At 34.1% G+C, this 22,296-nt stretch overlaps 1 protein-coding gene across 1 annotated transcript in view; it reads right to left on the bottom strand.

Annotated features, from left to right (window-relative positions):
* DNAJC1 (DnaJ heat shock protein family (Hsp40) member C1) overlaps nt 1-22,296 on the bottom strand; it is a 107,949-nt gene that overhangs the window by 48,628 nt on the left and 37,025 nt on the right. The window contains exons 2-7 of the mRNA XM_027695681.1: nt 22,176-22,277; nt 21,364-21,410; nt 14,896-15,061; nt 13,908-14,005; nt 12,752-12,845; nt 2,901-2,991 (exon numbers count right to left, since the gene is read on the bottom strand). Coding sequence (XP_027551482.1) covers nt 2,901-2,991; nt 12,752-12,845; nt 13,908-14,005; nt 14,896-15,061; nt 21,364-21,410; nt 22,176-22,277 — 598 coding nt within the window. The remainder of the gene's footprint in view (nt 1-2,900; nt 2,992-12,751; nt 12,846-13,907; nt 14,006-14,895; nt 15,062-21,363; nt 21,411-22,175; nt 22,278-22,296) is intronic.

Raw genomic sequence — 22,296 nt, 5'->3', positions numbered from 1 at the left:
CTACCAGGCACCATTTCTTTAAAAGGGCATATTGTAAAAATAAATGTAAGTCTTCATATTGAAGGACAGGGAAAAGAAACTAAGAAGAATGGAAAGTAAGAGAACTACCAAGGCTAAATATAAAGAAAGAAAAATAGATGCGTTTCCCCAAAATGGATGTGGTTGAAAGAAGTATCCATGCAAAAAGAGCTTGAGAGCTGCAAGAATTTGTCCTGATAACTACTCAAACCTTTAAATTTAAATTTAAAAACTGTCAGAGTCATCTGTCCTGACACTGTATCTTTAAGTCATCTTTGTTTAATGACTATTTGGTTCAGCTAATACATACTCTATTTCACATCCTGTGACTATGAAGGTCATATTGTTAAGGAATCATTCCCTGATGAAGGGATCACATACATGTGACGCTACAGAAGAAGTTGAAAGTAAGTTTATTAATTAAAGCACTGTCATTTAAAAATAAATTTTGTGTTCTGGTATCTAAATGTGAAAAATGCATCAGAAAATGTCAGGCAAAACATCTCTATTTTTGTCCCTAAAACACACAATCATCTGTAATTCCACACAAAACCATTTTTCCTAGAAACATAAGCTTATACTGTAAGTTGCTGTATTTCTGTAAGGTAAAGTTGCTATATTTTATTAAGGTAGTAATGACCATGTTGAATGGATTGAGAAGTGATAAGAAGCACTGCAAAACTGCCACAAAACTAAATCAAAACTGTGCATAATATTGACTTACCAAGAAATTATTTTTTCACACTCCTTACCAAATACAGCACTTTAGTGACATCTTAATATTGTCCTCTTGTTCCTATTTTGCAAATTATATTTTCCTCCTCCAGTACCATTCTCTGGTTTCAGTTCAAGCCACCTACAGAATACTGCACACTTTGAGCAGGAAAGCAGATAGACATGGGGGCAAACCAGCAATTAGGCCATGAAAAAACAAGCACTGTAAAACAGCTATTGCTAATCAGCATGAGATACGTTTACTCAATTAGATAGATGGAACTGTTATTATGAACTTGCATCCCAGGGATGGTCCCTAAAATTGAGAAGAACAGGGGCAAACAAAATGCACATTTGGTGATTTACAACCTTTCTATGCTAATTGGGAAGTGACAATGCAGAGCAACATAATGAAATAAGCAAATTTCGCAGATGCTTTGCACATAAGCTTCGGGAAAAAATGATATAATTTTTTTTGCCTACAGTAACATGGATGCATCTCTTGTTCCTCTCTTGGGAGTCTTATTTATTTTTTAAAAAGGTAACTGACAGCTCATTCTGCTGCCCAGCTATCGCACTGCTACGGCTGACTAAATAATTCTGTACCAAATTTCAAACTCTGCTAATTACAGGTGGTGACTCTCAATCCTTCTTGTTGTTCCCTGCCAGCAAGCCTACTAAGGGAGGGCAGGATGCCAGCCAGTGACACGGGTGAGGACTGGACCCCGCTCTCACGAGTGACACCGGGTCACCCAGCAGACATGGGAGTTATGCTGTGTTGCACCCAGCAGTGTGACAGGGGACAGGGTGGTGCTTCTCTCAGAGGTCAGGGGTGACCTGGAGGGGGAAATGTGCCGACCTCGCACCTCTCCCGTGTGGGCACTGCTACTGAGGTAACAAAAAAAAAGCAACCTTTCAGTGACACAGGAGTCTGCACACTACAATTTAATGACTTTATATTTTCATTTGCACTTCTGCTTTCAAAAAGTAGTCCTTTTAAAACACTAGTTCACAGATTTCAATGAGGAATGCATGCCAGCTATTATGAACAATGGCAATACACTGCTATCTGACAATTTAACAAGTTTTTAATAACCCAAGTCAAGACCCTTTTCAAGGGCCTATTTTGTGGTAGGTATCTCAAACATAATGGCAGGCCTCCCTAACAAGCATTAAATGCATTATTTTCCTAGATTTGGCCTGGGTCCACGATGCTCACTGAGGTGCTGAATGTTATCCATTTTCCTAAAATGGATTCAGCTACAGAGAAGTTGGGAATTACCACTGAAACTGGATCTCTTTGCTGATTTTACAAAATTAAGCTATTTTGTAAATATAAATTATGCAGCTGTATTTTAAGTGCCTAACGGCTTATGCATACTCCAAGCTAGTAAATTATCACAGGGCACTCAATGCACTTGTCAGAATAAAGGAACTTAAAAGCATGCACTTAAGTATAGTAAATAAAGCAAGCATGCACATACAAACGCAGACAAAAAACTTTTTAAATTGTCTTCAGAAGAGGGTAGGTTTTTTGTAGGGTAGTTCATTGTCAAAAGCAATGAACTGAAAAAAGAAAAGGAAAAGTCACCTATAATTATTCTGAATACTTTATTAAGGGAAATGTTAATTGCTTTCTCTGGTCTTTTATAAGAGCGTAAAGACTTTAAAGCACTTATTGCAACAATAGCATGAATCCATCTCTGAAGTCTGCATTCATGCATTTGGAAATTCACATTATGTTCACTTTCTATCACAAAAATCAACTCAATACGCACAAAAGAATTATTACACACGTTATTTTAAAAAATATTTACAGACAAAGAGAATATAAAAATGCTCAAAACCCAAGATGTCACTTTGGAAAATGTTTACTTCAAGATCTATAATTTTGAGATCTCCTGTTCCTGTAAAGCAACATTTCTAGCAAGGCATGTTCTTTTTGCTACGATACATCTATCACCTGAGTTTCACGCTTCTATAGGAAAAAAACAGCAGCCTACTGCAAAATTAGCCACAAAATTAAAAGCTTCTTTAAATTTAACAGCAGGACAGAAATATATAAAGCATGTATTTTAGGAGATTATAAAAATATTTGTTCATATACATCCAGTGCAGAAGGCATTCATATTACATCTTTGTTTATTAAGACAGTGGTAAAAACTCACTCTGAAGTGTTTCAAGTTCAGCCTTAGCCAGGGCATCTTCTTTCGCCTTCATTTTTGTTTCTTTATATTCTACATATAATTGTCTGGCATCCTTTAAGAAAACGTTGCAATGGCATTAGCATCCTTATACAAACAAGTTATTGCAATGGCTCTGTTTTAAGTTCTCAATTAACCTCGAAAAAAATTTTAAGATATATTTGTTTCCTTGAGTTACATCAATTTTCAGTCTAGAAAGTATTTGCTCAGAATGTAGAATTTGTGTAATAAAGATTCAAATGTAATAGCATTGATATTATAGACTATGATGCTCATTGACAACCTGAAAAGCAAAATGATTAGAGAAACTACCTACAGCTTTGGAAGAGGACTTTGTACCCCCACCTTTGTTGACATCAGCAATCTGGAAGTTCAACAGAAAAAGAAAAGTTTTTAATTAAAGTAGTGTGTGCAGGGACAAACAAAGGCAACTGCTAGGCAGCAGTCACCTTAGTGTGAACTCATTAAGGTAACACTAAATGCATGTTCCAGCTTGTTCCATTTTCTTTTTTAAATCAACTTCTACATTGCTATTAAAGTGTTGAAAATAATATATATTGCTTTTTTCTCCAAGGATTAGATTATAGTTTGAAATCCATATACCAAATGTATACATATAACTACAAGTCTTGCCACAAATACCACAATAAGGTACACATTTCCAAAATCTGATGAATTAATAATTATAGATTTGCACTGAAAGCCTTCCAAATTGAACAACTAGATTGCTGAAGTAAGAAGTATGGAGAGTTTTCTTACTCTCACTTACCAGTTTAAGAGATTTCTATACTTATTCAAAACCAAGGAATTTATAATAGAAATGCTGAAATACACAAGTTGTTATTTATGTTTTCCAAGCATGCAGAATATCCATTGTATTACATAAAAAATACAGAATTAGATAAACCCAATTTTAGTTCTTTATAGCCAAAAATAATTTCTTGTTATTACACTAACAGTACCATTTTATATATAAAAAGGGTGTTTTAAACTTTAATGTAGAATGTATTGTAAAACAGTAGTAAATGTTTTTTTATAACTTCAACTATAATTCCATAGATTTGAACACAACCTGGTATCATTAATATGAAATAAGGCATCTTAACAAATCTTGAAAACAAAAAAACTGAGGTAAGCAGTCATTATTGCTGCCTCTAATGGTAGAAATCATTCAAAACCGTTTCTTCCTGCAAAGCTACTGTGACACAACAGAGTTGTTCCTCATGTTATGCTGGCATCTACCCCTGCAAAGACACTTGAGGGAGGTGGGAAAACACAGGACAGGAACCATGGCCCAGCTCTGAGCAGAACTTTGTAATGTTTTGGAGACATCTCATCAATACAAGTCAGCAAGCTTGAAGAAAAACTCTAACAAATTGCCACAAAAGATCAGTAAGGTTCTACCTCCTTCCAAAACACCTCTTCTTACTCTATTTGTCTTTACATTGGGTACAGGAAATGGGAAGTTACATTTCTTTGCCAGGTGTATGTAGAAATCACTGAACACAGAAGTTAATTTTAAAGAGTTTACATAACTTTTTGCTGCTGGAACATAACAGAAGAGAGCATCTCACATGCTTACAAGTTTTGGGTTTGGGGATGGGGAAGAGGGGTTTTTTGGTAGTTTTAGTAGAACTGTGGCTAAAAAGAATGTGTAGGTACAGGAGGACTAGTATTAACATTTGAGGAAATGTATTCAGTTTCTATGTTAGAACACCAAATTAGAAAATTAGGATCAACATTGATTCTCTTTTTTATATATATTTTATATATAATTATATTTATATTTTATATTTATTATTGGTTCTCTTTTATATATATATATATATATATTTACCTGAAATACGTATTCCCTACCACGTATGGAAACTTTACTTATGCTCTCCAGATCTGGACCATTTGCTTCATTAAGAAACAGGAACAGCCATAAATGCAATGGTTTACTTCTGCTGTAAGTTTGAGACATTTGGGTTGCGTGGCATACACAGGACTCAGACATACTGATATCCAAAAAACGCTTTTGTTTAAGGCTATGATTTCAAAATGGCTACAATTAACTGGCATTTAAATTTAACCCATTTGACACTGAAAGCCAATATTTGATGCTAAATTCTGGTGTAAAACCCATTATTGCTTGTGGGATCTCCAGACAGCAGGCACTAGGGGGTAACTGTCAATCTCTCCAGCACGTCAATCACAGAACAATTGGAAATGTGGCTCAGATGAAAATGAGACACAATCGCTGAACAACAAAGAAAACTAGTCAGAAGCACATAAATGAAATTTGGTAGTATTGTTGCTTTATAGATATAAAATGGATTATCACTACAAATGGAGTAATACGCAGGTAATAAAGGCAACATCAGGTTTTTTATCTCATTGATAAGTTTATTATGGCTGGTACCATAATAGCAAAAAAAAAGGGAGACTGCACATTTTGAAGCACAGACAAATGTATACATATAAAGAAAAGCAAGGGAAAAAAATCAACTAAAAGCTTTATTCGAAATGGATTTTGAAGATTTGAAAATCAAATCCTTCCCAGAAAAGCATAAGAAATGGCTCTACAGGTTGTAAAGAGAAATTAAAAGGCATACCTGAGTAAAGACACAAATTTTATGAGTATTAGACCTTATAGGTCAAAATGAAAAAAACACTAGAAAACCATTTAAAATAGGAAGTTCTTTGAAGAAAACTTCTGCCTTAACATAAATAAGCCCATTTCAATTTACTCCTCATTAGCTTTTAATCAGTCTAAACAGGAATATTCCTTTTCAAGCATATTCAGTCTTGGTAGCATAAGTATTTAAAAATAGATTTATGTTCAGATTTTTTACTTTTCCAACGTGATAAATTTAAGCAGTCATTTTGTCTCAATGCAAACATTTTAGGGCCCTAAAGACACTGGCAACATTGATACAGTATCTTCCAATCTAATGCTCCTCCCCCAAGAATCAGTAATGATTTTACAGCTCAAAATATGTGCAACATCAAAAATTTATACTTGACATATACTTCACCTTCCAGAGGTAATAAACATAAGAAAAGCAACATTTTTGTACTTCTGGGGATGGAAAGATACTGAGAAAAGAGACACACAAGTACAAAGTTTAGAACTCTTCTAACTAAAAGCTCCATCTTACCTAATCAGAAATATTTTGTTCTCATTTGCAGGAGTTTAAGAAGTTTTCAGAAAGAGCATCAGTACAAATACATTACTTCTTCTCATCATCAAAGCAGTAACATAATAACATGTAACTAGTTAAGCAAAAATAATAAAGAAGAGGGCTGATATATGCTGGTTTATTATACTACAATTTCAAATATAGACTTTCCAAAAAGGAACAGAATGAAGAAAGAATGTATTGGAAATGTAAAGTTCTGCTGTTAGTATTTCTAAATTATATTTAACCTGTCACATATAGGAAGTTCCTGTGTTTACCTTCATATTTAATAAAAATTTTCAAAAAGTGCTGTAGAATAAAAATGAAAACACGTATTTTCAATATTTTAATCACAAATAAGAACTAAGAATACTGAAAAGTCCTTGAAAATATAGTTTCTCTCTTTATATCAGTATCATGTCATGTTAATAAATTTAAGATTGACAAGACAAAACTGAGCTTGCCTTATGCAGAAATACAGAAATATGTGATACTGGACTTTCAAGGGATTTTTTTCATTTGTTTGGGACTTTGGGGTTTTGGTTGGGATTTTATGTGCTTTTTTGTTTGTTTATTGCTTTTAAATCAGCAGATACAGCATTTATTCAAACTGTGCTAGTTCTAGAACTGAAAACTTCAGTTCTGAGTAAGACTCAGTCATTTTGGCCTCTCCTTGACTTTTGGGGAGGGTGATGAGGTTTTTGTTTATTTGCTTTGTGGTTTTTTGGTTTTGGGTTTTTTCTTCCTCCAGTTAATCTTGCTGGTTTTCTGGTCTACCTCAGAAACACTGGAGATTAGGAGAGGGAAGGCAAACGTTGGAAACAACTTGCTGTATTTGTCATATGTGAATCTTCATTTCAGATTTTGTGATTATATCAGTTCCACATCTTGGTTCTCCGGGTAAGAGATTGATACAAACCAAATGCATCCCCTCAGAATTTACAGTTAACTGAAAACTCTCCCACAAGCATACTTAAAATCAGTATATTGAAATAATTTTCTTTGGACTAATTTGTATTAAATCAATCTATAGACTTAGAGATAAATACTTGTACGGAGTTCCTGAACCAATTTCTTTGGTTTTTTTGAGTGCAGTGTTATTGTACAATTTATATTAAAAAAAGAGAGAAAGGAGTTAAATTAAATTTACTGCAACAGCTGACCTTCAATTTGCTATTTCTATGCAATAAAAATGCAAGCCATTATACCACAGCAAAAATACTCTTTGGATGCGTTTCTAAACTAGTGATTTCAACGTGTTATGGTAAGAAAAAATGTTGAAAAAAAAAAAAGGAGTTGAACATTATGATTTATACTTCTCTTTGGCATTTTTACATCTTTGCCCAAAGGCAATCTAGTAAATAAATAAGAATTACATTATTTTCTCCTGTGTAATCAGAAAATCACTCTTTGACCTTGGAATAATACCAGTGTGGTGAGGCTCTTCAGCTGTGTACAGCCTGTGGGCAGTTGCAGCGTGGTTCCCAAGCCCCGGGTGCACCAGGTGACCAGCAGCTGGCTGTGGCACTGCAGTACCTGCTGGGAATTCCACATGCCCAGTGGTGAGACTAAGGTAGCCAGAAATGGGAACAGAGGCCAGTGCTGCAAGGCCTCTCTGGGACCCATTTCACACTCCATGAAGCCTCATACCATAACAGAGCAGTTCTATTCACTGAGAGCCACTACGGCCTCTTACACAGGAGCTCCTGTTGGATCTACGCTCCTCTGACATGTCTGGTAGGACATGTAGACACACAGTAAGTGATCTGAAGAAGCTGCCATAGCAGAGCAGGCAATTAAAAGCAAATTTGTTTACTGTCTTACATTTACTTGAAACTTTTACCATGCACCACATTTTGTCTCCAGAGCCTCAAACAATACCCTGTTAGGCACAAATTATTTTTGCTCACTTGCATACACCCAGAATACTTGTTTTACCATCCCCTCTCCTCTGACCTGCTTCTAAGCTTCTAATTGACCTCAGGGTCAAGAGCTTCATCTCTACTTTGGTTCTCCCAACAGCTGTGAAATAGCAAGAAACAGAGCAAATGGGCAATCACTCGTGCCACACATCCTGCAACTGCTCACTCCCCACAAATTATATCAACATTGGTGCTGTACAGTGAATTGGAACACGTCAAAACCCTGTAAAGCTGGGGAATAAAGATATATTTAACCTTACTGACTTGAATAAAGCCCTTTTTAAAAAAAAAAATAAAAATTAAGGCATACATTATTAAAAGCAATAAAGTTTGTTTTAATCTCACACGATTTTATATAGTCAAATGCGAAGACAAAAACAACTCACAAATACAACATTTGCTGATCTAATCAAATCTTGCTTAAAAGCTAACTTGCCAAAGGAGATGCCCTGCTGGCAAAGCCTCTTGCGTTTAATGACACATTGCCAATGCGTTTAAGGCCAAAGCTAAACCACCTCTAAACAGGTGTTGAACTGTGATCACGGATAAAAAGAAAACCTGAGCAAAAAATGCCAAGAAATTAAACACCTCTGGGTCACTAGTTTGAATCTATTCCAGGCTACTAAATCAGCTACAGTAATTACCATCTGGTAGTCTACATAAAAATAAATTACTGGCCTTTTTGTTTTAATTCACTCTGTGCTACACAAAGGTCTTTATAAACACAAGTTTCAATTGTAATTGAAAGCTTTGTTGATAATCTCACTGGGTTATACCCAGTGCAACTACATATTGAGCTCAAACTGCCTTCTCATTACTGGCAAGCCACCAGAAGTCCTCCCATCAGCTCAGTGCAAGGGTGTGTGCACTACACCTACAGGATTAGAGACAAAAGAAGGACACTTTATTTTCTTAAAAAGAACCCATTTCTGTCTGAAACAAACAGAAATGCTTTCTGTTTCATTACCCCCAGGACAAGGGCTCATAATTTAGTTGGTGTAAAAATAAAGCCACTCATTGCTCAACTTCACCACATCAATGTGGAGGAAAAGTAGTTGAAAGGAATACTAAGAAACACTCCTATCTTCTGTTTTCTGAAGGAAATATTTTGTGAAGAATAATTAACAATATTTTTTAAAAGACCACTTTTCCTAAGTTGTGTGTCTGCACACCCAAAGAAAAATCCCTAGTCAGCTGTTTTTGGAATAAACTGCAATTTATTTAGGACAGTTCTTCCACAAAAGAACACATTAACACAACTGTCTGTTCCATACTGCATACACCACTTGAACTGAAATTCTTGCACACTACATGTAGCTAGTTTATTTCTTTCTAAGAAGAAATTTTAGTTCCAATGATAGTTTTAATTGAGTTTTTGTGGGGTCTTCACCCTTCTTCTTCTTTTATCTATTTTTGTAAATAAAAAACCTTCTTCCAGGTCATTCTCATGAAAGAGTTAACTATAAATGACCTTAGAAACAATTTGCATTCTTTTCCTATCTTTTTCTTAACCTGCATTATAAGAATTAAACTTGGAAATGGTCTATTTAAGTTACACTCCACCTAATGCTTCTTTCATAGCACAGATATTTGATTTATGATACATTTTACATATTCTACTCCCTTCATTTCTTCAAACAAGCTTAAAGATACTGTTTTCATCCCTAAATTTAACTAAACTAAATGCGTGGATATAAAAACCTATGTAGTCTCTCTCAAAATACAATTGTCAACAGTTTAAAAAACCCACTCATTTTCTTAGTTTCTCTCATCCTCTCACCCATTTTTCTTCCAGTTTCTTGACATAAAATGCAGGCTACAATAAAATGCCATAGGCCATCACAAGGGCACGCAAACAAAGCATTTTTCCTCGGTGAAGGCCCACCTTAATTATTTTAAGTGCCTCCTTCTGAAATCTGACATTTTGAAGGAGGAGGGGAAGTAGGAGAAAGACACTCAATTGGACAAATGAGAGCCAGGCTTGGGCAGAAGCTCAGCAACCTGAACCCACAGACAGAGCTGCTCTAAGCAAAATATTCACATTAACTAATGGGGGCAGAGAGGGATGCTAGGTAAAAGAAATTCAATATGAGAACAAAAAGTTTAAATAGATCTCTGCCCGTATTTTTTGTTTTGTTGGGGGTTTGTTTTTATTTGTTGTTGGTGTTCTTGGTTTGGGTTTGTGTTTGTTTTGGTTTGGGGTTGTTTTAAATAAAGTCTCCTCTGAGGAAGAACTTGTGTACACAGGCAGGTGGTTTTGTTTCCTTAATTTGAGGAAACAGTTTAGATGTTTCACCAGCAGGGCTTTGAAAAACTCAATGGCAGAAGAAACACTCAATTAAAAGTATTAACTCTTACCCTACCCTGTCCCAAACAGGGTTCATTTAAATATGGATGCATTTTTAGAAGTTCATCTACAATTGCATTAGTTGCAGGTGAATGACAGCCAATTTTAAAAACAACTTGTTGGCTCTTAAATGACTGAAGAAATCCTTAAAATTAAAGCAATAAACAACTAAAATTTGTAGTGTCCATTCTGATGTCAACCACTGCAACACCATGTTAAATAATCTGCATGTGTAACCTGGACATGTAACACTACTCAGTACCTGTAGGATCCTTCTTCTTCTAGAAAAACTGCCCTAGTGATTCTACTTACATTAAAAGCATGAAATACTCAGAAATCTCAAGCCTGTGTTAGTGTTGAAGAGAAAAGCACTTATATTCAAAACAGGATTGTTGTACCAGGGTATAATCTTATAAGTACAGATAACTTTTTACTCTATGTTGGTAACTGTAATTAAGGCAGAACGTTAAATATAACTCAAAACATTAAATATAACTCAAAAGAAGCCCAGACTCTTTGTCCAGGTAGCTACAACCTACCAGGCATCTTTTCAACTGTCATTTCAGCAAACAGCTCCAACATGAGGTCACTGCTGCTTTTACGCTCTTCAAAAGAGGTAATAATTCTTTAAGTATTGTTAACTAATAAGCTACAGTAATTTATTTCAGTCACCTGAAGTCCTGAATATTCTTAATATTGAAGATTACATATGATGTATTGTATTTTAACTTACATAATTAACAGGTCACATTAAACAACAACAAAACAAACCCTGCAGTTAAGCAGTAGTGTCATTCATATATGGGGCAATCTACTCTAGAACCCCCATATCTTTGCTTCCGCCTTGCATCGAAGCCTTTCTGCTCTGACTTTCTCTATATCATGCTTGCCCTGCCACCAAACCCCTGTTTGATAGTCTCCAATTTTCCAGAAGTTATTGGACTTTTTTTTTTTACTACCATTAATTCAATGGATCAGGAATCCAAAGAAAGGCTAAGTTCTACAAAGCACAAAACATCGCTTTTGTTGTATTCATCTTTTTTGCCTATTCTAAGCAGACATAGGAGCTGCTTTTTGAATAGCAAATCTGAAACCTGTTATACTGATGTAACACTCTATCTTAATGTCATAAAAGTGATAAGAAGCCCATAAGTCCTAATTTAAAATTATTGATGAATCTTACTATATCCTGTATTTTTTGAATATTTTACAATCAAGACAAAAGGGAAAGTAGTATAATAATGAATAAACTTCTTAAAATGCAGCAACAGAGTTTCCTGACCTTAGTCATTTTCTATCTGACTCACTTCAGTGAGGGATGAGCATCAAAGCTTAACTGGGACACAACAGTTGATTAAGCACAATTAATTTGCTTTAAAACTTGAAAAAAGAAAGGTTTCTTTAATAAAATAACCACATAGTTCTGATGAAATTTTTAAAAGAGGAAGAACTATTAACTTTTGCATCTCTTTGTAGGAAAAGTTAAAGGCTATAAAAACAGATGCTGAGAGACCAGACTGTATTGCATTTATAACTTTTACAAGGTTTTTGCTAACAAGGTATGAATTCTGAACTATAGGCTTATTTCCATCTTGAACACAGACAAAAAACAAACACTAATGACATTTATACTACTTGTACTTTTAAATTAATACCCAGTATTTCTGTAAACCAAGGTAAATCCACCTTGCATTCCCTGATCCATGTTAGCAGAGACAAGTGTATTCAAGGGAAAATAAAAGAAAGAACAGGTGATACTAAAAAAGTTATTCTGATAACTGATCTGACAATACTTACACTGGTTGAATACCAGCTAAATTTTACAGTTTACAGTATTAGATTAAAAACCACAATTGTGAGCAAGTCTGCCACATTGATGTTCACAAATTACAACCATACCTTTGTTACTTTATCTTAGTAATTCCAGGTATCCATTTGTATCATTATCCAGTGAATTAAAGAAAGGAAACTCAATCAGAAAAACCAATTTCACTGTTACCTCAAATTTAAATGACATATTAAAATTTGCTATGAAATTGCCGATTTGAGATAAAAGTACTTCTGTCAAAATCACTTAAAAGACATTGCTATTCCTAATTAGATGGATATATATCACTCCTCTCCCATCATTTATTCCTGTAGTTTTGCCTAACAGAAACTGCTTCCCTAGCACGTTAAGATTAATATCCAGTTGGAATATATTCATATCCCCATGAATTTGATATTAAAATTGCCTTCAAAGAGTAATTTATATACACACACACATATATGGTATGTGCTTGAGCCAAAATATTAATTAAGAACAAGTGCTACACATCTGATTATGCATAATAACACCATAAAGAAAAATAAAGTAATACAATTTAAAATTATTACTATTACCTGGAATAGCTGAGGTAAAGCTTTCACTGTGAGACAGAACCATATTCCCAGCTTGCATGGAAGTAAGTCATGCCATTGTGGTTTGTCCAGTATTCTGCAGTCAAATAAAATTGTAGGTTTTTCATTATTGCAACACAATCTCAAAGCCAAAGAAATTTCCCATTATCATTTAAGATGATTAGCATTTGTCAATTCCCATAAAAATGTCTAACTACATAATATTAAACATACCTTTTGAATATTTAATTCAAAATATGTAACAGGTTACTTCTAATGATTACTGTATTTTGATCTCCTTAAAGGGCTTTTCTTCTGGAAAATAAATTCATAACCCACATAATCAGTTTTAAAAAAACCCAAATCAAAAAGAACACTCAAGCCTCAACCAAGTGTTCACAAGTGCTGACAACCAGATATGAAGACTGTAGCATAAACAAAACAATACATAAAAATTAATGTCATTTGCAGTTCACTGGAGCATTACTCACTGATGTCATCAGGAAAGACGACAGGCAGAATGGTCTCTGATCTCCATCCCACATTGATTCAGTTCATGCCCCTGCTGTGTGAACTATTTAAACCCTTTATTTCTTTCTATGAATCAATAGAAGAAATGGTGGTATCTTTTGGAGCATCCTGAAAGTCACTATTTCCCTACGTGTTCCTTGACAAACAATGCGTTAGAAGCCTTTACCAACATGCTTGTTTTTAAGTTGATCAGATAAAAAGCATTTAATCAGACAAGCATTAAAACCCCATAAAAACTCCTTGCTTGGTATAGTAACAAACTAAGGTTCAAATTAATTGAAATTCATTAATTGTAATCAAAGGCAAAACCCTTTAAAGATGGAAAAAGTCATAAAGTCTTCTAAAATCAACTTACAGAAATATTACACTTTGATAAGCCAGATACCATTAATTCAGCCTTAATATTTCAATTATTGTTGATCTGCTGGATAAATACCACATGTTAATTTACAAATCAAAACCTGAAAACACATCTACACTTGCACACTTTATATCAGCAATGGCTGCTGCTACAAATACTGTTATTCTTCTCATAAAACATTTCAAAGATGCAAAGAGAAAATGGCAGAACTAAACCAGTAACTGACAAAATGTTTAAAATGCAGAAAACAAGAGAGTTCCTTCCCACCTTTCATTTTTGTCTAGAGCAGCAAGTTTGGCTTCATCTGTACTCCTGATGCCTGGTTTTTTCTTCTTCTCCCTCTTTTTTCTGCTAAGCAGTTCATCCTTGATGTAGAAAGAACTATGGTTACAGGTTATCATTAGCATGTAAACCACAAATGTTACTGGGACTCTTCTGTGAAGGGTAAACAGTAGAGTAGCATTTATGCAAATGCATCTGGAGTCCTACATGATTAAGTAAAATGATCTATCTTAACAATAACTGTTGCCATGGTATCCAGTCTTTAAACACACATGAAGTCCAGTTCTGTCACTCATGTGTATCTCCATAGCAATCAAAGTTTTCTAAGAGGAGAAAGCATTCAACTTGCCTCCTTTCTCATTCATCAACTTCGATAATGCAGTGGAAAATAAAAAAAGTAAATAGATGCTAATGTATGAATATTTTTCAAGTTATGCTAAGTTTTCTTCCTAGTCTACTAAGTGCAATAGACTTTTCTATCACAAAAAATAATCAAAAAATAATGTGGTTTATACTGCTTACCGATTCCCCACCGTTAACAAAAGCCCAAAACAAAAAAGCATTTAGCTAAGAAGAAAGGCAAACCAAGTATGACTTTTATACTAATAAAACCTGATTATTTTTAAACACCACTTAGGAGAACCACAGACATGACTACAGTAGCATATTATTCTGCATCAACAAATGACAGAAGAGTTTTACTTTCTCTTCTTCCTTTCAGTTAAAAACCAAAGGACTATCTCTTGCAATTTATTACCAATTCTAGGAAAACTAAGTGGTTTTTAGATTACTATTTCTGACATGTTAAATATCTCATGCTGTAATTATCACCATTTAAAATATAATCCTTTTAAAATATGAAAAATGCAAATTTAAACAAGGGGAAGTGGTAAAGACCTCTATAATATGCAAACTTCTGCAGGAAATTCAATACTAATAATTGAAGCAAGTTTGATTTATTACCAATACTTACCAGCTGTTTTTCCAGGTAGATTGACCAAACCACAGCATAATGACCCACTGTGAGTATAATGAACAAGAGTAATGCCAGCTCAGCATTGCTCATTTTTCTCACCCGCCTGTAGTAGAATACAGGCTGTCGCCAATCTGGTAGTCCATTGATCAGAATATCATCATACCTACAGTAGCAAACATAACAGGCTTTCATGGAGAGCTAAAAATTAAATAAGCCAAACCACCCAATTATAAAACAAAAGATAATCCACAGTGCGCTTCAATAATACACACACAAAAGATCATTTTGTAATTTTTTTTATTCTTTTTTAAGAGAGCAACATCTTGTTTTGTCAGCAGCTAGGCTTGCATCTGGAAACAAACAGAGGCCAGAACCAAACGCTTGGGAAATATTCCTTGTCTTTCACGGGGAAAAAAAAAGTAATTCAAATGCTCCTGCAACACTCCCCACACACACCCCCTGCCCATCAGGCCCATCCAAGTTCATTCACTTCTGAAATAAGAGGCTTCAAAAACGTAGATGTGTTCTACCTGCCCAGTAATCAGTGGCCAGGTCTTCGTGATAGAAGTAAATAACAACCCACTAAGTATTAAATAGGTAGCAAAGAACAAGTGTCTCAAACACTAGAAACCATTTTTACCTTTTACAAATTAAATGCACAAGTGCTGGTGGGAGGGGAGAGGTATCTTTGCTTTTTTTTGGTCCCTTAGTAGCACAATATCCATTAGGTAAAAACCTGCCAGACTTAACATTCATTCAGCGTAAGATATGAACTTAAGTTAGAGCCTTCATATTGATGTTTGAAAACGAAGTTCACTACTTTTTTATTTTCTATTTGAAAATCTGTCTCCAAAATAAATCTATTTTGAGACTGTTTAATTTTACTAACACTGCTAACTGTACAGAAAACATTTTACGATAATTTGTCTGTTTTCCTTTACACAAATATTTTGAAATATCATAGTATGTCTGGGGTTTTTTATTTACAGTATATCATAAATTTAAAAATAAACAAATCACAGACATGCAAACCAGATTTTTTTAAATTAACTTTTCAGAGTAAAATTTCAAACAAAAATCTCTACAGTAAACTCAAAAACCTGTATGTTTAAGATACACAACCTGTTAATCTTAAATTGAACATGACTCATTACATATTCTAATCACACCATTTCCAGAATTAAATCTGCACTGAAAGGCCTAATTTGGTGCAACACATTGACCAAAATATTTTAATTAAAAATATTCTGAGTTAGTCGCAGGCCTAATTACAGGAATAGAAATAGGGCCTATATTGTCATGCAGGTCAGTAGAACTCAGTAGTAGGTTTTTCTCAAGTAAATTGACCAATCCAGGAATAATAGCGCAGCTGCTAAACTGCCAGTCTTGACATGTAAATCAATTTAAATGCAACAACTGCACTAGCTACTTTGATAGTTATTAAATTGATACCTTGGAGATGTACTAAAAAAAGATTCCACATGCAAATTCATCTTTTAAGCAGAAAAAGAGGCAGTGGTTTTCAATTAAAAAATGCACTTTAATTTAGTGCATATCTAGAAAGCTGACTTCTGATAAAACATTTGTTCAAGTTGTCACCGTTATTTCTATGCAAAAGATTTAACACCTCAGGATTCTTCTGTGTTCTGAATGCTACCAGAAGTAAAATTCATATTACAAAATTCTGTCTTCCATGATAACTACAAGAATACGAAGATAAATATCCATTATTGTAAAACCTGAAATAGTAACTTTTTTCTTTCCTGGTAAGTCAAAACAAATTAGCTACTGATGCCTTAACACAAACTCTGTTCAAAAAAATTGCATAGGATGTTATTCCAAAACTAAAACTTCTACTTTACTTTTTTTTTAAGAAATAAGTAGAAGTTTTAGCATTTATAAAATAATAATGCATTTACAAAAGATTTTATTGACAATAGAATATTTTAGAAACAAAACCATTTTTAAAAAAATTAGGTTCATAACAAGGTTTCGCATAAGATTTTTTTTTGAAAGCTTCAGAAAAATACATGTAGAAGCAAGTCGGTTTTTTTTTTAATACTACTATAAATTTATTAAGCAGCTGCCTTTCTTATACACTAATGGTTGTTAATTGATGTACTGAAAAAACAGCCACTGATTAAATAAGGCCCATATATGCTGATGGTAATAATATAGTAATATGTAAACCAAGATTTCAAACTAATGTTTGGCAACCATGTTCTGTTATAAATTATCTGTTGAGAAAAAATAAATTAAGACAGCAGAGTCTCTTGCATTAAGCGCTTTAAACAGCACTCGGTATTTACCAGGCTACGTCCGCTGTTCTGAACAACAGTCTCCAAGGATTAAGTCTCAGAATCAATGCTCTATTGATTTTACTATCAATGAGCATTATGGCTCACACGACTGGCCATTTTAAGGGAAGATAGCTTCTATTATAACCCACTTTTTAGAATATATACTGTTAAAAGATAAATCACTGCTTTCAATAGTCATTAAGCTCTGTATTTGAAAAATAAAGATATCAACGATTTTTAGGTTTTCAACTGGAAAATGATCCTACTGAAACTCAGAAGCTTCCCATAATTTTTAAATCTTGATTTTTCAAATTTATAATGTGGTTTAATTAAAAGCAAGTTTCTCATTAAAGTATTTCTTTATAGAAACTTATATTAACTATGAAAGACAGTTAGTTAATCCATGTGCATCAAGAACTACATTCACAATCAATTACAAAGTATTCTTTTGGCAACCTATATTAATTGTAAATCTATGTAAGGAAAAAAAAACCCCAAGCTGAAAAGAAAATATATATCTGCAGTATTTTTCCCTAAAACGTATGCACATAGAATAAGGCAAATTTTTTACATATGAGTATGCCTACCAGTTACCTCTGAAATGTAGCAGTCAACAAGCTGCAAAAACCCCAAAGCACCCGTACAAAACAAAAAGACAAAAACAAATCCCCACTTAGAAGTATATTGAATATTTATTTTAAAACTCAGGATTCTATACAAGACTTGTTAGTCTTGTAAATAACAAGTAACAAATTGCAAGACTATTAAAATTTCTTTCTTCGGTAAAGTTTCACAAAACAGTTTTTAGAACTCTTTGTGAATCAATTACATTGCAAGAAAAAAATCCATTAACAGTAGCAACTAATTACAGTATCACCTATTTCAATATAATTACAATTTACTTTTCCCTTTAAGAGAGCCACTCCATTTCATATTTCAAATTATTTCAGAGATCTGATATCATTTATATACTATAACCTTGAATTAATGAGATCTATTTTCAACTATGGGAAGACTGCACTGGTACTTTTTATTTTGGGGGGGCCTTTTTTCCTCAAGCTGTCAAAGAATTCCAGTGCAGCATCAGTCAGCACAATTTATACCTATGAATACAGACATTTAATTATAATGAGAACTAAAATAAACACCTTTCTTACGCTAAACAAGTATATCTTGATTCCTTTGCAAATGCTTGCTGTAATCAAGCCCACATTGTTACAGAGGATAGGCCTGGTATGTAATAAAAGCTCCTTAAAATGGTAACAAACAACGAAAATAAAATCTAAGATTTTTGCCTAATTACCAGAAGTGCATAAGACTATCTATTTTTTCATAAATTAAAATAGTCAAAGGCTAATAAATTGATTTAACAATAAATGCATCTCTACCTACTCTAAAGATAAACTTTGTAGAATTTTACACTCTAGTGAAATACACAGTGTGTACACAAAACAAAAATTTGTGTTCTGCTCCATGGATGTTTAATGTTAAACAGTGCTACATTAAACAATGCTGCACATACATTTACTGTTAGAATATCTGAATGTTTTGATTACACATCACTCAAAGTGTGTACGACAAAAGTACTAACATGTAATACTACTATATTCTGTAGTACTACTAATGATATTAGTGTACCTCACAAGCAACTATAAGTTTCTCAAAAAAGTAAACCACATCTTAAAGCCCTGTACTGTAACTGTCAGTAGAGGAAATATAACATTTTTAAGAAAGGCTTCTGCCACCAGATAAAGTAAAAATACACGGATGGTTTTAGAAAAATAATTACATGTAGCTGGCCAACACATCCGCCTTTTTAGAACACTCTCTCTGTACTCACACAAACAACACCTTCGACGTTCACCAAGATGTGGAGAAGAGGTTTTATTGTTTCAAAGTGAGTTCATCACTCTCTCATACAGTGTAAGACCTTATTCCTGCCTTTGCTGCTTCCAGTGTCTGTGCACACACCAGGACCAATGCTGCATTACATCACTTTGGAGATGAACAGGAAGAGGCAGTACAGCTAACTTCACTACACAAGTAGAAGCCTGCACCTCACTCTTCTCTCAGCGGTGTAAACCCATGTTCCAAACCATTTAGGTGCCTAATTGTGAATTCACAGCTCAACTGCCAGAATTCCTCACCAACCTCTAAGAAGTGGAACTAATTTCCATCTCATCCTCATCAGGTCTTCAGGTCAGGTTTAAAAAAAAGACCTCAAGAAAACAAACACCCAGAGAAATTTGGCAGAAAGCCTTGCTACAGTGCCTCTGGAATGAGTATAAAACTGAGTTAATAAGCCCTGAGAGACCAAAGGTGCATAGTTTTCCCCCAGTGCATGGGCATCACAATAAACTTCAAGCCTCTTCAACTAGGTCCATCACAAAATGCAAAGGCAAATATCAACAGCTAAAGTAGAAAGATTCCAAAAAACAACTCCCCACTTCCCTTTGCTGTACAGTTGCAAGAAACCCTCGAGTTACCTTACAAGAGAAACCATATTACAGGGGGAGCAGCTCCTACCATACCTTCTTAAGACTTGTATTAGAGACGTGCTACAACAATGCCTTACAGGACACAGGACAGGCCACCCTCTGTTTAGAAGCTCGACAGGGTTCATCATTAGACTATGCAATAAACCGGACAAACGAAGGTTTTCTCAGAGCAATAAGACCATATAGTTCTGCTCAACATGTTATTTCTAAACTCAGCATATTGTTTCCAGAAAATTCTCTGAAAGCAACACTACTTAATCTACTACATTTATATTTATTAAACTATAGAATCAGTATCAACCATATATCCACATTGTGCAAGAAAAATATGACGTTGTCTATGTACAAAATAAGTTACTGACGATTAAATCAATCTAAGTTAGAACAATCTACTGCTGCTTTAACTTCTCATTTGTAATCACTGCTGCACTTATTAAGAGTAGTTGGGTACATTGGTCACACTTGTAGCGTATGCAAGGTTTAAACCATAACTTTTACAAGTTACTGCATCACAGTTCCATGCAAAAAGCTTCTATTACAGCTGCAAGGAAATTCCTACAAGTTCCATGACAGAGCTAAATTCCAGAGAGGCAATATCACAAAGTGTATGTAAACAATGTTACAAATGAAAAGTTGGGAAGATTTGGGGGATAACTCACTTCAAGTGGTCTGAAATCACTTACCTAACACTTTTTTTTAAAACTTTCCTTAAGTGTAACTTCACAATGAAATTCTCTTTAGATGGATGAAATAAAAAAATACAAATTTCCAAAAGTGCTTCTATGAAGTACATTTTCATGACACTTGAAGAGGGGATTAACAAAGTATATAATCTGTAGTATAAACCCTGGACACCTGCCAAGACATCTACAAAGCCAAAATCCCTTCAAGAAATGTCTCATAAAACTCTGGTTGAAGACTTGTAAGCTGAAAGATGATTTACTAAAACTCCAACCCAAAAGCAAAACTCTTTTCTATGTCTCAGTTCTCCTGGTAATCATTGGTTGAAATGCCTATTTGTCGAAAAAAAAAAAATAGTTCAAAAGTCTTGCAGAAAGCAGATCAGCCCCAGGTTTTCAGTTCTTTATCCTACCCCTTTCAGGTTCTGTTGAGACTGCTCCTGAAGTAGCAAGGACAACTAGCATTTATTAAAAAAAATATGCTACATATATCAAAGTTTATAATATTAGAGATAATACATCTGAAAGAAAAAACCCCTATGAACTAAGCAACAGAAAACAATGCTGAAGATGACATACACTGGAAATAACCAAAACCAAACCTTGTATTGACACAGGGAGGTATGATTGACAGTTGAATTGGTGGCCAATATTTTTAACCACAGTTTTTAATAAAATAAGCAATGATAATTGGCACAACTGAGAAAAAACATATTTAAGAATTTTAAAAAATTGCTTGAAATAACAGTTGGCTTTTAAAATTCTTTCAAATACTAGTTTTTAAGGAGAAAAAAAGTCTGTCATGCAAAAATACCACCTTCCCCTTTAAGCCACATACAATCTTTAATTAAACATCTACGTAGAATTACAAACTCGAACTATGCAAAAAAAAAAAAATCATCTGATGTGTTATAATTAAGTCAAATAGGACTTGAATACAGCATTGGTATGAATGCTTTATTTAAAAACCTGTGCAATTTAACTTACGTCTGCCTCCTTTCTTCATCCTTTAAAACCTCATAGATGGCCACCAACTAAAACAAACAAACAAAAAAAGAAAACAAAACACACACAAAAAGACTTTACTTTATGATTGAGTTTATAAAGTTTGAATAGTAGTATCATATTTACATCGGCCAACAAATGACCTCTGCCAGTTTTCACTTTTCCCTACAAGACTAAGAAGCAAACTCAGTATGCAAAAGAAACAGTGACATATTCATATACAAAGTGTCAACAGACACCAACAAGTAACTCCTGCATAAGACTTTGTTCCCCTCCTCACATCTGTCAAACTGAGTCTTGTTTCAGTTACATCTTAAAAATAGGTATCGCTTGTTTCATCCTAAAGATCTTAATGAAATTAAGTAGGTTGTATTTAGTCATCAGAGCTACATTACAAAGCCATGTTGTTTCCATAAAGATTCAAAGAGTGAAAATTAAATAATTAAAACAAATAATTTTCATTAAATTATGCCTACCTAGGTCTTGTGTTGAGAACTGATCAGAAATTTTCTACACTGCTTTTGAAAGTGCAAAACATATTTTCCTCCTAAGAGTATAAGTATTACGTTCAAATTATTTTTAATATACAGGTAAATACTAAATCCAGGCTATTCAACAAGTTAATTCAAAAAAAGCGTATTTGGTTTTAGCCTAGCTACATCAGGGGAAGTGTAATTCAATGTTTAACTTATTCATTTCAAAGGTGTACCATTGTTCTTACTAAAATGACATCATCATAAAAATTTTTTGATTCTATTTGCCCTAAAACTCCTATTGCCACACAATGCACTTACTTGCCTAAACTGTGTTTCCGCATTTTCATCTTTATTCTTATCTGGGTGTAAAACCAGTGAAAGCTTTCGATATGCTTTCCGAATGTCTGCAGATGAAGCATCCTGAAAAAAAGGAAAACAA

This window comes from Neopelma chrysocephalum, unplaced genomic scaffold, assembly GCF_003984885.1.
Source record: "Neopelma chrysocephalum unplaced genomic scaffold, ASM398488v2 Primary Assembly neopelma1_102, whole genome shotgun sequence".
Taxonomy (NCBI): Eukaryota; Metazoa; Chordata; class Aves; order Passeriformes; family Pipridae; genus Neopelma; species Neopelma chrysocephalum.
This window is presented reverse-complemented; position numbering and strand designations above follow the sequence as displayed.